We start from the raw sequence: 17,607 nt of genomic DNA, 5'->3' as shown, positions 1-17,607 counted from the left end.
AAAAAGGAATAGTAAAAGATCTACCATGTGGTTAATGTTATGAATTGTGGTCATAAGTCGATTTGTGTTTTCTTATCGAGGGGGGGGATATGATATATAACTACTAGGGGTGGGCAAAAAACCCGAACCGAACCGAGTCAAACCGAACCAACCGAACCGAAACCGATTCAAACCGAACCAAAGTCTATTTCAAACCATTCAGTTGAAGATTTCTCAAACCCGAATGGTTCGGTTTTAAACCGAACCGAGAAACCGATGTGTTTTTGTAATTATTTAAATTAAAAATAATAGTAATACCAATATACTAAAATTCTAATATCATGCCACATATTTTCCATTTTTCATTTATTAACATATATTTTTCTAACCGACTATGGAATCATTAAAATATTTGATTTTAAAAAAAATAGAAAAGTTTGTATCTTTATATTCTTATATATGTAAACATCATATTTTTATTTATTAAAATATTTTTATATTCTTATATATGTTAGGTTTAAAACATGGATGTTAAATCTAAACCTAAAAACTAAAGCAAATTTAATTAAAAACAAAAGTTCTTCTCCACAGCGTCACATGGAAGATGATTCATCATTGCAAGCTTTTTAATAATGATATAAAATACATTACTAATGATGTTGGTTTTTTTTGTCTTAGTTAACTTTCATTTGTTTTAATTCTTACATATCTTTTGTGACTTTTTAAAAGTTTTTGTTTCAGTTTTATATTAAAATTTGTTCACAGAGCTTATGTTTACATAATTTATGCCTAAATAAGAAGAATCTAAATAAACTGATCCAAAAAATAAATCCAACCGAACCGAATACAAACCAAACCGAATATAAACCGAACCAAACACAAACCGAATCAAACCAAACTAACTATGGTTTATTTCAATTGAAAAAAATACTATAACCGAACTAACCAAGCCGAACCGATAAAATAACCGAAGTGACCACCCCAAATAATAACATTCCAAAAATTTTGTAGCATACAATTTTATTCTATCCAGGCCTTAATCAGGATGACGGAAAAGATAAATTGGAAAACTATTTCAAATAAATATCTTTAAAATATGAAACAACACTTACAATAAGACAAATTTAAAATCTCAAACAACAATTAATATGAAATGGTGTGAGAATCGTTTGTTTTCATGAATCCTATTTTATATTCTATTTAACATGGGTTGATATATTTTTTGTGTGTGTTTATTTCATGGTAATATTAACTATTCGATAAACACATTTGTTGTATCCAGTATTTTTTTGGCTAAGAATATAAATTACCGTGTGATAAATGTGTGGTAAAATTATCTAGCTAAGCCCAGACTGCAAAATATCTTGCAAAATATCTGATCTACAAGGTAGAGACCCACGTTTTGAGTGGGGTGAGATTTTACTGACAATAATATAATGTGATTTACATTTTTTGGGGATAGTTTGTATAAAGTTGGATTATGCATTATTTTGTATAGGGCTAGGTAAAAAAAAGAATCCAAAAATCTAAAACCAAATCTGATATAAAATATAGTATCGAATCCGATCTGAAATTGGTTAAATATCCGAACGGATGTAAAATTTTCTTATTTAGAAAACCAAAACCGATCCAAACGAAAGAATTTCGGTGTCCGAATGTATCTGAAATAGATTTATATACTTAAATTAATTAATTATTTTATATTTAATATATAAAAATATCTAAATATATAAGATATTTTGAGGTTGTCCAAAATATTTGAAAGTATATACAAATAGTCAAAATTAAATAGCTAAATACGCAAACAATACTCGAAACACTAAAAATACTTGAAATATCTAATCGATTATCTATCCAAATATTCAAGCTAAGCCAATTTATATGTTAAATTTAGGTATTTCAGCATACATTGTCCAAATTTATATGTAATATATTATTTTTACTTCTAGTTTTTGAAAATTTAAAGTATATATAAATTTTAAATTTAAAAATAAGTTAAACGGGTTATCCGAACCCGAACTGAACCTGCAAAAAGTCGAACCAAACTGAACCAAAATTTACAAATACCCAAATGCGACTGAAATTTTAATCTCAAAAATTTGAAACCCGAATAGATATGAACCAAACTTGAATGGATACCTGAACGGTTAAAGCATAAATAGAGAATACACTCATGTATTTTGTAATATTGACCTTATTCCGACAAATTGTGAAATGGTATTCACTAATAAAGAACTAAACAGTTCAAATGATCTTAGAATTGGTTTAATGTTCTTCATATACTAAAGTCGATAACGCCAAAGAGATATATAGTATGTTCTAAACTCTTGAGGTGGACAAAATAAATGGCTTAGTGTTCTTCTCTGTTTACAATGGTGCTTTTATTCTATATAAACTTTTATGTAATCACTTCTTACCGTTTGCGTTCATAGTTTGAATACAAATTATGAAATGGTATTCACTATAATTGGTGAAAATGTTAGGAAAATAATCATATTTATTTTATTTTTTTGTTCATAATTTTATATAACATTATAAATTAATTAGTTACATGTTATATTAAATTAAGAATATTATAGGTTTATGGATAAATGTAAAATTCTCATGTTTTGTATCAAAATGTTGGGCTAGAAAAATCTATGGACCAGGACTTGGTCTTTAACTATGTCAATTGGTTAACAAAATTACTTATAAAACTAGATTAAGACCCGCACCTTGCGCGGGATAAAAATTATATATATAAATTATTTTATGTATTATATGTTCTTACATATTATGAAATAATAAATATATATTAAATAATTAAAAGTCAGTAACTATTACATATATAATAAAATTAGTGCGAACGTATAAATCAATTTTATTAATACAAACAATTTTTTAAAAAAATTTGATAGGATATGTAATTAAATTTAAATGATATTAACATACATAGTATATTTTTAATATTAATGTCTATTTTTTTAATGGTGTTTTCTACTCATATGTTTTTTTTTATCATGTGTATCTTCAATAGCAAAAACTTTAAATTACTGATAACAAAATTTTCATTGTGGGATTAATAATTTTAGTAATTGATAATTTAAAAAAATTTATCAATGTTAGTTCAAAACTTTTATCAAAAAAATTATTCAAAGTAAATTTTGAAACTAAAATATTTATTTATTCAATATGGTTTATAGTTTAATTTAGAATGATATATATATACATATATATTTTAAATCTTAATGATTAATTAAATTAGACTTTTACTAATATGATTTTGTAATCATTTGTATTTTGTCATAACAAAAATTTTAAACCATGGATCGCAAAATTTGAATGTGAGACTTTTAACAATTTTAGTAATTTATAGTCATTTTTTAAAATTCAAAATATAAAATATACAGAAAAATCTAAATTTTTATAATATGGTTATTTTTTTTTTTAAAGTTATTTTAATAGTTTTAAATTAAACAAATTTGATAGAAGATACATTTTTTTTATCAGATCTTTTTTATTCAAAATCATTAATTGTCATATATATTTTACCCACATTAGGCAATTCCGTAATCTTTATTTAAGGAAATAATAATTGACATTAGTAATGAATTTATGGTTAGTTTAATAAAAAGTTTATTATATAATTAGATGGACCAACCTATTTCTCTAGTAATTCTAAGAATCATCCTCGTGATGACATGTGGCTACAAAAAGAAGTTGTAATGTTTCACAAATAATATATAGGGGATGACATATGCAATATTGACGTAAGGAATATGCATTAATAATAATGCCGAAATTTATGCAACCATTATCCTAATTGATGCAAATACTATATTCTAACTTGTAGTTTTACGGCAAATGTAATATGCATTAAATGTTATTGTAATTTTAAATGAGCCGTATTAAATTGTTTACATGAAGAAAAAAAATGTATAATAGGGACCAATGGCATAGAATGTAAATATCCTAGTAATTAAAGGGTCATTAGCTTAGTTGGCTGAAGAGGGCTGTGAGCTCGCCACATCATCAATAATGGCAAAATTGTTATTAATCAACTAAAGTAAGGTTAGTTATTCAAAATGCTTCTTGATTAATAAGTAACATATTTTAAGTTCGGTCTGAAAAAAGTTTAGAATTCAAATCCAAAAGAACATATAAGACATAGTTATCATTTATATGTTTTAAAGAATTCATGTAATAGTCAGAATTTCAATATCTTTCTGTATACATAATCAAATTATGCATTATATATCATTAGGATAAGATCCGCGCCTTGCGCGGAATTAAGTTATTATTTTTATTATATTTTGGAGAATGAAACAATAGTTTGGCTTCATTTGGATTAGGGGTGTTCAATCCAGATATCGGGTTGGTTTCGATTCGGTTCGGTTTTTTTCGGTATTTTGGTTAGTAAAATATAACTACTATTCTAAATCCATATTTACTTTGACTTTAGTCTTTTACATACCTTTGAAAGATTTCAACTGGACAACTAAATTGATCAGCCAATCTTGTTGCTTTAAATCATTAGTATATATATATATATATATATATAAATATATATATATTATTTAGTTTGAATATTTATTAAATAAAAATTCATATGCGTTATATTTTATGATCACTTGTAACTTATTATAACAAAAAAAATAATCTATTGATCACAAAATTTTCAGAGTGAGAATCTTCAAATTTCTAATAATATATAGACGTTTTGAAAAATTCAAAATATAACATATAAGAAAAAATATAAATGTTTTTATTTTATATTTAATTTGATTATTTTTAATATCTTTTAATAATATAAAATTAAAAAAAGAACTAAGATACCAAAATTGTTATCAAATATTTATTATTCATAATAAATAATTTTCATATATACGTTAATCATATTAGGTAATTTCTAGCTTCTAATTAAGGAAAGTGCAAAAACAATATTTGGTAGATTATTTATCAATTCGAATATTCGATAGTTAGTTTAATAAAAAATATAATGTAAGTTAAGATGGACCAACCTATTTTTTTAAGAATAGTATATTTTATATAGTCATTTATTAAATGAGAATTTATAATCATACACTTCTATGATCATTCATATCGTTTAATAACTGAATATTTAAATCATCGATAACAAAATTTTCAATGTGAAATCTTTAATAAGTTTATAATTTATAAATGTTTTTGAAAATTCATTGAAAGTTTTAATATTAAAATATTTATGTAATCTTATGGTATATAGTTTAATCTATATATATATATATGTTTTCTTATTAAATGATATTTTTTACTCATATGGTTTTAAAATCATGTGTATCTTCTTATAATATTAAATAAAAGTTCATATTAATACAATTTTATGATCATTTGTAACTTATTATGACAAAAAAATAATCTATTGATCACAAAATTTTAAGAGTGGTGATCTTCAAATTTCTAATAATTTATAGACGTTTTGAAAAATTCAAAATATAACATATAAAAAAATATAAATGTTTTTATTATATATTTAATGTGATTTTTAATATCTTTTAATAATATAAAATTTTTAAAAAAACTAAGATACAAAAATTGTTATCAAATATTTATTATTCATAATAATTAATTTTCACATATATGTTAATCATATTAGGTAATTTCATAGTTTTTATTTAAGGAAAGTGCAAAATATTTTTTGGTACGTTATTTATCAATTCGATAGTTAGTTTAATAAAAAGTGTAATATAAGTTAAGATGGACCAACCTATTTTTCTAAGAATAGTATATTTTATATAGTTATTTATTAAATAAGAATTTATAATCATACGGTTCTATGATCATTCATATCATTTTATAACAAAATATTTAAATCATCGATAACAAAATTTTCAATCTGAAATTTTTAATAAGTTTATAATTTATAAATGTTCTTGAAAATTCATTGAAACTTTTAATGTTAAAATATTTATGTAATCCTATGGTATATAGTGTTTAATCTATATATATATATATATTTATTTTATTATTAAATGATATTTTTTACTCATATGGTTTTAAAATCATGTGTATCTTCTTATAATAAAAATGTTAAACCATTGATCATTAATTTTTAACATAATAATTTTAATAGTTTTAGTTATTTATTGTCGTTTTTAAAAATTCAAAATATAACATATACGAAAAAATCTAAATTTTACTTTTATAGCTAATTTGATTGTTTAATTTATTTTAATAATATAAAATTAAACAAAAAATGATGGAGGAGATATAAATTGTTATCAAATCTTTATTATTAAAATCATTAATTGTCATATATATATTAGTCATTTATGGTAATTCCGTAGGTTTGATTTAAGGAAAGAAAATAACATATCATATCATTATATCATATAGTTTGACCAACTTATGTATTTAACAACATATAAAAATCGAATGTGGACCTACTTATTTTTCAATTGAATGTAATTGACTACCTAATTGAGTGCCACCTATGCATTGGAGCCTATTTTAATTAATACAAAATTGAGGTTACATCTTTTCAAATGTTCCTCAATTAATATATAGGAGATTAAAAAGATAATGTTAATATATATGCATATATTTTAAAATGACACATTTCTAGTAAGACAAAAGTCGAATTTAGTTAGCATTTGAATATCTTTTATACATTATCAGTTACACATTATGTATACCATTAAAACATCGTGTCAATATCTATGCACAAAATTTAAAATCATATTTTTTTCATTTTTTTCCAAAACTAATATTTACAAATCATCATTTTAGACTAAATTAGTTTAAACGTAAAGTCAAACATCCTAATAAACATGTAGAATATGTAATTTAATAGTTTTATATAATTATTTTTTAACTTAATATAAATATCATATGTTGTTTTTGGGTTCTAATAATGGTGATGGTTAGTTGGGCTTTATCTCTCTTCTTTACTTTTATTTAGTTTTAAATCACGAAACTTTATCAGTGACGGCGTAGCTTTATTTTTAAAAGTTAAAGCATAAAATCTTAAAATGAAAAATTATATATAATATCAAATCAATTATATAATCATAATAAAAAACATCTATATATATTTTAATTTAATTTTGGATGTTTTTAAAATTATTGAAATATTTTAAATAAAATAAATATTATTTACATATCACATTTTAAATGACAATAAACTTTGATAATTTATGAAAAATATTAATATAAATTGTTTCAACTGATAAAAATAATTATTTTATATATACATCATATATTTCACATAATTTATTTTTAAAAATATTACAGCCTAGAGCTTACAGCCACAACAAATTTAATTATAGCAAAAGTCTCTGTAAAAAAAAATTACAGTAACAACTTTACCGATACTAGCAATATACTTACCACTAAACTTTTACATCTATTTTTTTACAGTCGCAGTCGAATCAATCATCACCGATACTATCACCGATACTGTATAAGATCCATATTATTTTATTATTAGTTCTGTTTCTTAATGTAGAAGTAAAATCTATAAAGTTATGTTTATTTGTTCAGGTTAACTAGTTAAATATTATAAATCTTAATATTATTAGATTATTAGTATATCTAGAATTAAATAAAAACTTCTGTTTTTCAATTCAGTTTGGTTTTGAAACCGAATCATTTGGATTGATAAAAAAATAAAGTTTAGCATTTTCTAAAAACAGAACAAAATATCTAATCGTACAAAAACTATCATAATTATATGGCAGTCTGCGATTATGTAGTATTATTATGTTTTAGGTGTTGGTTTTTATTTGTATTCAACTCTCTTGTTCGAAGATTTATTCAGTTGATGCTCAAAGACTCCGAAGTGAGTCAAAAATGTTGTAATGGGTTTGGTTATGCAAAAATCCAGTTCAATTATACTTAGCCGTTTTCACTTCACATTTTTTGGATTCTCAAATTCTATATATTGGTATCATCATGGATCATAGAGTGGAGATTGCAATGAATTTGAAATTCAAAGACAATAACATTTTTGATGATTATGAATTTGTCAGAGAATAAGATCCTTCAACAGAAAGAAGACACTTGGGGGAATATTGCATAATTGTTCAAAGTAATATCAGAATCCAATTCGCGAGGGAGGAGTTGTTTTCGATATTTTCTATAATTAGTATCCTAGTTCGTATGGTTTAGGAAACTTAGAGGATCAATCTAGCAATTTAGCATAAATAGAAAATCCCTAATTTTATTTCGTCAAGTCCTTATAACTTTTATTTACATAAGGCTCTCACCTTTCGTTCTCGTCCAGCGACAGAAGCATCGCGACTGTGTGTAATCTAAAGCAATCGTAGATCTTCGAAGATGGGTGGTGCGGTGAAGGATATTGCTTCAAAGTCGGAGCTTGATAACTTGCGCCAGAGCGGCGCACCGGTGGTGCTTCACTTCTGGGCTTCGTGGTGTGATGCTTCGAAGCAGATGGATCAAGTCTTCTCTCACCTCGCTACCGACTTCCCTCGCGCTCACTTCTTTAGGGTTCGTTCGTCCCTAATCAATTTATCTCCTTCCTGTGTATAAAGACTACTTTTTGATGATTCTCTTTCTCAGGTAGAAGCTGAGGAACATCCTGAGATATCTGAAGCTTACTCTGTTTCTGCTGTTCCTTATTTCGTCTTCTTTAAGGTATGTTTATTGCTAAAGTTTAGCCCTTTAGCTTTAGGGTTTTTATTTTGATTAGTTTGGGTCTCTGTTAGACAGTTTCTCTGTCTGAATTTGTTCAATAATTGAATCTGTTTATGCTCTGTTTCAGCTAAAGTTTAGCCCTTTAGCTTTAGGGTTTATGTTTCTATTAGTTTGTGCCTCTGTTTGATTAATTTTATGCTATGTTTCAGCTAAAGTTTAACCCTTTAGCAGTGAAGGATAAAGCTTTAGGGTTTTTGTTTTGATTTAGTTTGCGTCTCTGTTAGATTGGTTGATAGAACAGGAAGATGGGCCCCTTGAAAATCTAGATTCTGAGCATATAGGAGAAGAATCAGATGAAATCAAGCTTATTGATTCTTGCTTGTGCTTTGTCTGGTTGCAAAATCTCTGTCGATTGTGTAAGTTTATGCTATGTTTCAGCTAAAGTTTCTCACTTTAGAAGTGAAGGATAATGAATTTAGGGTTTTTGTTTTGATTAGTTTGTGTCTCTGTTAGATTGGTTGGTAGAACAAGAAGATGGAACCCTAATCAAGCTTATTTGTTCAGACATTGAATCTTGTGTCACTGATTGTACTGAAAGTTGTTACCTTTATCTGACTTAAAATTTTTATTTATTGTTGAAGGATGGCAAAGCTGTGGATACACTTGAGGGAGCAGACCCATCAAGCTTAGCCAATAAAGTTGGCAAAGTTGCTGGTTCCAGCACTTCTAATGAGCCTGCTGCTCCTGCGAGCCTAGGGTTGGCTGCAGGGCCAACGATTCTTGAAACCGTCAAGGAGAACGCCAAAGCTACTTCGAAAGACAGATCTCAGCCTGTATCCACCAGCACCACCAAGGAAGCTCTCAATACCCGTTTGGAGAAACTCACCAAGTCCAACCCTGTCATGTTATTCATGAAAGGTACCCCTGAGGAGCCTAGGTGCGGTTTCAGCAAGAACGTGGTCAACATCTTGAAAGAAGAGAAGGTTGAGTTCGGGAGTTTCGATATACTTTCGGACAACGAAGTGCGTGAAGGTCTGAAGAAGTTCTCCAACTGGCCAACGTACCCTCAGCTGTACAGCAACGGAGAGCTACTCGGTGGAGCTGACATTGTGATAGCGATGCACGAGAGCGGCGAGCTGAAGGAAGCTTTGACTGATGAAGCTGGAAAAGGAGGAGGTGGGATCAGTCCAGGCAACGCAGGAGGGTTAAGCGAGACGCTTCGAGCTCGGCTCGAAGGGCTTGTTAACTCAAGTCCAGTGATGCTGTTCATGAAAGGAAAGCCAGAAGAGCCAAAGTGTGGGTTTAGTGGGAAAGTGGTTGAGATTCTCAACCAAGAGAAGATCGAGTTCGGAAGCTTTGATATACTCTTGGATGATGAAGTTCGTCAAGGGCTTAAAGTGTACTCAAACTGGTCTAGCTACCCTCAGCTCTACGTCAAAGGCGAGCTTCTAGGGGGATCAGACATTGTCTTGGAGATGCAAAAGAGCGGCGAGCTGAAACAAGTTTTGTCCGAGAAAGGGATCACTGGGAAACAGAGTCTTGAAGATAGGTTGAAGTCGTTGATTAACTCCGAGAAGGTTATGCTTTTCATGAAAGGCTCACCGGATGAACCAAAGTGCGGGTTTAGCTCCAAAGTCGTGAAGGCGCTGAGAGATGAAGATGTGAGTTTTGGGTCGTTTGATATATTGAGCGATGAAGAAGTGAGGCAAGGGATTAAGAGCTTCTCGAACTGGCCTACGTTTCCTCAGCTTTACTATAAAGGTGAGTTGGTTGGAGGATGTGATATCATTATGGAGCTGAGTAGCAGCGGTGATCTCAAAGCAACATTGTCTGAGTAAAAGCAATAGTTTCTCTCTTCTTTTTTTTTTTTTTTTTTTTGGCTTTGGTGAGAAGATGCTATTTCTGGTAATAATATGTTTAGGTGTTGCAAACATTGTTGTTACTTAAGGTTTGTATGGTTATTTACTTATCCCTTATATATTATTTAAGAAATATTCCAACTTCTTTTTGTACTCACGTGTCATTACTAGCATGATTTTTAGAATCATTAGAGAAATATGTTGGTTCATCTAATTATAATAAACTTTTTTATTAAACTAACAATAAATTCATTATTAATGTATTTTATTATTTCCTTAAATAAAATTTACGGAATTGACTAATATGGCTAAAGTATATATGGCAATTAATGATTTTGAATAATAAAGATTTGATAAAAATTAGTGTATCTTATATCATATTTGTTTAATATTAAACTATTAAATAAATTAAACAACCACAATAAACATATAATAAAAAATTTAGATTTTTCTGTATATGTTATATTTTGAATTTTTAAAAATGACTATAAATTAATAAAACTGTTAAAAATCTCACATTCAAATGTTACAAAATTATATAAGTAAAAAGTATAATTTAATTAATTATTAAGATTAATATATATATATATATATATATGTTTTAAATTAAACTATAAACCATATAAAATACATAAATCTTTTAGTTTCAAAATTTACTTTGAACATTTTTTTGGTAAAAATTTTGAACGAACATTGACAACTTATTTTTTTAAAAATTATAAATTATTAAAACTATTAATCCCACAATGAAAATTTTGTTATCAGTAATTTAATTTTTTCTATAAAAGATACAAATGATAAAAAAACTATATGAGTAGAAATCATCATTTAATAGATATTAATATTAAAAATATACTAAAATATACTATGTATGTTAGTATCATTTAAATTTAATTACATATCCTATCAAATATTAAAAAAATATTTTTCTGACTAATAAAATTGATTTATATGTTCGCACCAATTTAATTATATACTTAATAGTTACTGACTTTTAATTATTCAATATATATTTATTATTTCATAATATGTAAAAATATTTAATATATAAAGCTATTAGGAAGACATCAAAGGAAGACATATAAACCAGAAGAATGACCAGCATTCGAAAGCTATTTGGAAGACATCAAGCTTCTCAAAGGAAGTTTCCTCAACTCAGACATCATCCATGTACCTCGAACGGCGAACCTTCAGGCAGATAGCTTAGCACGCGGTGCTAGGAAACAATCGTCCTTTGTCGTTCACATGGATGCGGAGTTACCGATTTGGTTTACATAGTCAATATGAGTCTGTAAATGCTTTGCTGTAAAAAAAAATAATATATAAAATAATTTTTACATATAAAGTTCATCCCGCGTAACGCGCGGGTCTTAGTTTATATGATTGGGGAAACATTTTTTCGCATGTCAGTTTTTTTTTGTGTTTGGAGTTAATTTCTATAATTTTATATTCAAGCTTCGTATATTCCACCAATGAATTTTATATTCTAATTATAAATGAAATTCAGTTAAAACAAAGAGATCAGAACCAAACTACATTAAAAAAAAAAAAATCAAAGTAAACGTAAACCGAATTGTCTACATTTAACCGGAGGACCAGAGTTCAACTCAACCAAAAACAACGGGAAGAAAAATGTTTTTTTGTTTCCTTTATAATTTGATTTTTTTTGTTCTCATTAAACCCTAAATAAACCCATTGCGCCGCATTGTTTGTCAAGCCCTTAAAATCTCAGACACCATTGTAATCACAATTGTTTCTGTTCAACCCTAATTTTTCCAGGCGATAGTTCGCACTCTCTCTTACTTCTTGGAAACTAGAACTTGAAGAAGATGGGAATCTTTGAACCCTTTAGAGCTATAGGATACATAACGAGCACTGTTCCTTTCTCCGTTCAGCGATTGGGCACCGAGACCTTCGTCACCGTCAGCGTCGGCAAAGCTTTCCAGATTTACAACGTAAATCGCCTTCTCCTTTTTTTTTAATTATCGAGCTTTTGGTTAATCTTCTCTTGTCTCACTCTTCTTGCAGTGTGCCAAGCTTAACCTTGTCATTATCAGTAAGTCTAGCTTCCTCTGAAGCTTTAAAGTTTCGTCCTTTTGAACTTGTTATTGCTAGAATCTATGCATTTAGAGTTTAGTTTTCTTACAATCGAATATGTGTTTTGTCTGAAGGTCCTCAACTCCCAAAGAAAATCAGAGCTCTTGCTTCTTACCGTGACTTCACTTTTGCTGCTTTTGGTAATGAAATCGCTGTTTTCAAACGTGCTCATCAGGTATGTGTGGCTCCATTAACCTAAACATGTCTCTACCTTCTTTACTTTTGGCTTCGTCACATAATAGGGTGACATAAACCACCATAAATAGGCTAAGTTTTAGTTTAAAAAAAAAAATCCTTGAAGGTCCTTGATGTCTTGTTCTAGTATATGTTTTTTTTTGTTTTCTAAATTAAGACTCTTGTGGCTATCTGTCAGGTAGCGACTTGGAGCAAGCATGTTGCTAAAGTCGACCTGCTTCTCTTGTTTGGAGAACACGTACTAAGTCTTGACGTTGAGGGGAACATGTTCATATGGGCATTCAAAGGAATTGAAGAACATCTAGCTCCTGTTGGACATGTCGAACTTTGTGAAAAGTTTACTCCTACTTGTATTGTTCATCCAGACACTTACTTGAACAAGGTATGTCCTACTTGGCTGAAGTTCTATTTATTTTTGCAATCCTTCCTTACTCGAAACTACATGTGTAGGTTCTTGTTGGGAGCCAAGAGGGTCCGCTGCAGCTATGGAACATAAATACTAAGAAGATGCTCTATCAGTTTAAGGGTTGGGGTTCACCTGTCTGCTGCTGTGTTTCTTCCCCTGCCTTGGATGTTGTTGCCATCGGTTGTGCTGATGGAAAGATCCATGTTCATAACTTAAAATTGGACCAAGAGGTTGTATCGTTTGAACACGCCTCGCGAGGTGCCGTTACTGCTTTGTCCTTCAGTACAGGTAAAACATTTTGAGGTCTTGTAGTAGTAGCTTCTGTTGCTATCCAATTCTAAAGCTAATGAAGGCTAGTCACTTTTTAATGCTAATGTGTATCCTGTCATGTTAGATGGGCGTCCCCTTCTTGCATCCGGAGGTTCTTTTGGTGTGATAAGCATCTGGAATCTTAACAAAAGGAGGCTTCAGTCAGTCATTAGAGATGCACATGACAGCTCTATAATCTCATTGAACTTTTTAGCAAATGAACCTGTGCTAATGAGTGCATCAGCAGATAACTCACTCAAGGTAAGCTGAGTTTTCTCTTATCTGCCAAACTTATTTGCATCTACTGTGCCGTGTGGTTAACTTTTGGTGCTCGTATCTGTAGATGTGGATTTTTGACACAAATGATGGTGATCCTCGTCTACTACGCTTCCGTTCTGGGCATAGCGCCCCACCCCTGTGTATCAGGTTAGCTTTGATTGCTTCTAGTTGCCTTTTCCATGCCGCTTTACTTGTGAGACTTTGTGTTTTTTTTTGTATGTAATTAGCCCTAATTATCTCGATTCATTGTTAAGTAACTAATGGTAGTCATCCTGCTAATACTTCAAAAACGTTCACTTATGGATGGGTTTCTTCGCCACTGGGACTATCTCTGGAGTGATGAATATTTGTGTTTTTTCCACGGTGGTGAGGGCATAATCATAACTGTTTTCAATTTTTGGTAGGTTCTACTCTAATGGGCGGCACATTTTGTCTGCTGGCCAGGATCGTGCCTTCCGCTTGTTCTCTGTCATCCAGGTAAGATAAGCTACGTTTTTAGTAACAATTCCATATCAGGATTACGAAATTGCACACCTACTTGTGAGTTAGGTTTTAGACATTGACCATGCGTCACTTTACAACCACAAAAGTTGGGAATCTAGTACCCCCATTGCATTATTTAGCTGATTTGATAATCATATAAGATTTTAGAGTTCGGTATTGTTACGTTAGTTAACTAATTAGTAAACATTTTTTCTCATTGTCCACTTGCTTAAATCCAAAGTTTACAAAATTGGCTAGTATGTTTTGTTAGATGCTATTTGCAAAAATTTAGTCGCTCTTGTCTTTCAGTCTCCCTATCTCGTTGCTCTTTTGATAGAAATTTGTTTACCAATCTATTTGTTTGATTGCCCCTGGATCTGAATTTTCTCTTTAATGTTAATGAGCTTTCTTTATTCTTTCTAAAGATTTGAGTCTTCTTTCCATAATTAATTCATCAGGAGCAACAAAGTAGAGAGCTGTCTCAAAGGCACATATCCAGGCGAGCCAAAAAATTGCGTTTGAAGGTATATAGCTAGATGATTTCTTTTGATTTTTCTTAAATTGTGTTTCTGATGTTTTTCCGTATTTGAGAGAAGTTGTATATGTTTGTGAGCTTTAATTTGATTAACTCTTTGCTTATGCTCTTTTTTCCTTTCTATGTAGGAGGAAGAGCTGAAACTGAAGCCTGTTATTGCGTTTGATTGCGGTACTTATCTATAATAGTTGATCTATCGTCATATGATCATGTTGGTTAATTCTCTCAGTCACATTCCTAATGTCATGATGTCTGAAGAAACAAAAACTTAAAGCCAATTGATTTCAACAAAATGGGCTGAGCAGTAATTAGGTCACAGTAGTGCAACCAATTTTATGTATGGAGATAGTAGTTTATTACCGACCTTGTAAACTGAAGCTTAGGTTCGACCTTATGTTATGTTCAATGAATTTTCATGTTGATGAAGAGAAAATGGTATCTCCCGTTGAAATATGTTCTTTTCTTTTTGTACATCCTAATGATTGTTCATTTGTTTCCGAAATTTGAAGCTGAAATTAGGGAGCGTGATTGGTGCAATGTGGTCACATGCCATATGGATACAGCAGAAGCATATGTATGGAGGCTTCAAAACTTTGTTCTTGGAGAACATATCCTCAAACCATGCCCTGAAAATCCAACACCAATTAAGGTTCAAGATTGAACCTGACTGCCCTTTATGATCTTTATCAATATTGTCTCTTCTGGTTACTTGACTCGAAAAGTTGCTATTCTGACAGGCTTGTGCAATCAGTGCTTGTGGAAACTTTGCAGTAGTCGGAACTGCGAGTGGCTGGATTGAGAGATTCAACCTCCAATCTGGAATCAGCCGTGGTAGCTACATGGATAAGTCAGAGACAAGAAGTTACTCCCATGATGGTGAAGTGATTGGAGTTGCTTGCGACTCCACAAACACACTCATGATAAGTGCTGGATACCATGGTGATATAAAGGTACGAAAAGTTTCCCTTCGTCTTATGATTGGCTAGTATAAATGATGCGCCTGTGCTCCTCATTTAAGCATTGGCTCTTGCTGATAGCTCTGGTGTATGCCTCAAAGTAGACTGTAACATCTCATTTGTGAAATACAGGTTTGGGATTTCAAGAAGAGGGAACTAAAGTCCAGGTGGGATGTTGGGTGTTCACTTGTTAAAATCATTTACCACCGTGTAAATGGTAAATTTTTCTTAATCCAACTCTTATTATCTACCATCGTATAGTCTGTGATTTTGCTAAATCTTCATTACTTTGATAGGTCTCTTGGCTACGGTGGCAAATGATTTTGTTATCCGCTTGTATGATGTTGTTGCACTGAGGATGGTCCGTGAGTTTAGAGGCCATACAGACCGTATAACAGATTTGTGCTTTAGTGAGGATGGCAAGTGGCTTCTCTCATCTAGCATGGACGGAAGTCTCAGAATCTGGGATGTGATACTGGCGAAACAGATCGATGGAGTGCATGTCGATGTGCCAATAACAGCATTGTCTTTATCGCCGAACATGGACATTTTGGCAACAGCTCATTCTGATCAGAACGGTGTCTACTTGTGGTAAGTTCCAAATCAAAGCTTCCATTTTTTACAAATATAATGTTTCTCTAGCTGTTTTAATGAGTTTACTCTCCCTTTTAGGGTTAACCAATCCATGTACTCTGGAGCTCCAAATGTTGACTCTTATGCTAGTGGGAAGAATGTAGTGAATGTTAGATTGCCTTCAGTCTCTGCGTTGAGATATTCTGAGGCTGATGCTGATGATAAGAAGACGCAAGTTTCAGAAAATTCTGAAAGCGCAACTGCTGCCAGCTTCTCGATTTCCCCTGAACAGATTCCAGAGCTTGTTACTCTGTCTCTTTTACCAAAAAGCCAGTGGCAAAGCTTGATCAACTTAGATATAATCAAGGTTTGCACACTCTCTCTACCTTCTCACACTACGTTGATGTTCTTCTGCCAGTTTTGTTTTGTAATGAATAATGAATCACAATTTATGTTTGGTTGTTTGATGTAGGCCCGGAACAAACCAATAGAGCCTCCAAAGAAACCTGAGAAGGCTCCTTTTTTCTTGCCCTCGATTCCATCGCTGTCGGGAGATATAGTGTTCAAGTCAAATGAATCAGACAATGATGGGGAAGATGAGGACAAGAATAAAGACTCCAAGAATAGCATGAAGAATTTTGATGCATTGGAATCTCCATTCTCAAAACTTCTCAAGTCCTCTTGGGATTCAAAATACTGTAAGTGTGAAGGTCTTTGTTGAAGATCTAACAAGTTAATCAGCTGTCTTTTTAGCTTATGTTGCTTATGGAATATGTTTTTCTTTTGCAGTTTCAAATTTCACAGATTACATTAAGGGTTTATCCCCATCAGCTCTGGACATTGAGCTAAGGATGCTTGAAATTATAGATGAAGATGTTGAAGAAGAGCTTATCCAAAGACCTGAGTTTATATCTATTGGACAGCTTCTGGATTACCTCATCCATGAGATCACTTGCAGAAACAACTTTGAGTTTATGCAGGCAGTTATGAGATTGTTTCTGAAGGTAACTGGAATTTCATTTCACATTAATAACGCAGCATAGTCTTTGTTTCTGATGGTTTTCTTTATCTGAACAGATCCATGGTGAGACCATACGGTGCCACCCAAGTTTACAAGAGAAGGCAAGGAAGCTGTTAGAAACCCAGAGTTTGGTGTGGCAGAAGATGGACAAGCTTTTCCAGAGCACAAGATGCATAGTTACCTTCCTTAGCAATTCACAGTTTTGAAGACACTTTGTTAACAACATGTTGCTCTCTTTATTATCTTTTTGTATTCACAGTTTTGGAGATGCTTATTAATATATTGCCCTTGTTTTTGTTTCA

General features: G+C 30.7%; 2 protein-coding genes across 2 annotated transcripts; both read left to right on the top strand.

The window, feature by feature from the left end:
* Positions 1–8,178: 8,178 nt before the first annotated feature.
* On the top strand, positions 8,179–10,595 carry LOC106410442 (monothiol glutaredoxin-S17). The gene is made up of 3 exons (XM_048751029.1): positions 8,179–8,445; positions 8,518–8,592; positions 9,234–10,595. The coding sequence occupies exons 1-3, from the start codon at positions 8,275–8,277 to the stop codon at positions 10,428–10,430; spliced, it is 1,443 nt and encodes a 480-aa protein (XP_048606986.1). The 5' UTR covers positions 8,179–8,274; the 3' UTR covers positions 10,431–10,595.
* Positions 10,596–12,140: 1,545 nt separating this feature from the next.
* On the top strand, positions 12,141–17,607 carry LOC106410441 (U3 small nucleolar RNA-associated protein 21 homolog). Its single transcript, XM_013850934.3, has 18 exons — positions 12,141–12,406; positions 12,480–12,507; positions 12,623–12,723; positions 12,922–13,125; positions 13,194–13,437; positions 13,544–13,719; positions 13,802–13,884; positions 14,142–14,214; positions 14,679–14,744; positions 14,884–14,926; positions 15,265–15,404; positions 15,493–15,705; positions 15,844–15,928; positions 16,008–16,302; positions 16,384–16,651; positions 16,757–16,982; positions 17,074–17,288; positions 17,362–17,607. The coding sequence occupies exons 1-18, from the start codon at positions 12,281–12,283 to the stop codon at positions 17,509–17,511; spliced, it is 2,736 nt and encodes a 911-aa protein (XP_013706388.1). The 5' UTR covers positions 12,141–12,280; the 3' UTR covers positions 17,512–17,607.

The sequence above is a fragment of the Brassica napus genome, chromosome C3 (genome assembly GCF_020379485.1).
Source record: "Brassica napus cultivar Da-Ae chromosome C3, Da-Ae, whole genome shotgun sequence".
NCBI classification, from domain to species: Eukaryota; Viridiplantae; Streptophyta; class Magnoliopsida; order Brassicales; family Brassicaceae; genus Brassica; species Brassica napus.
The sequence above is the reverse complement of the archived record's forward strand: the minus strand, read 5'-3'. Positions and strand labels throughout refer to the sequence as shown.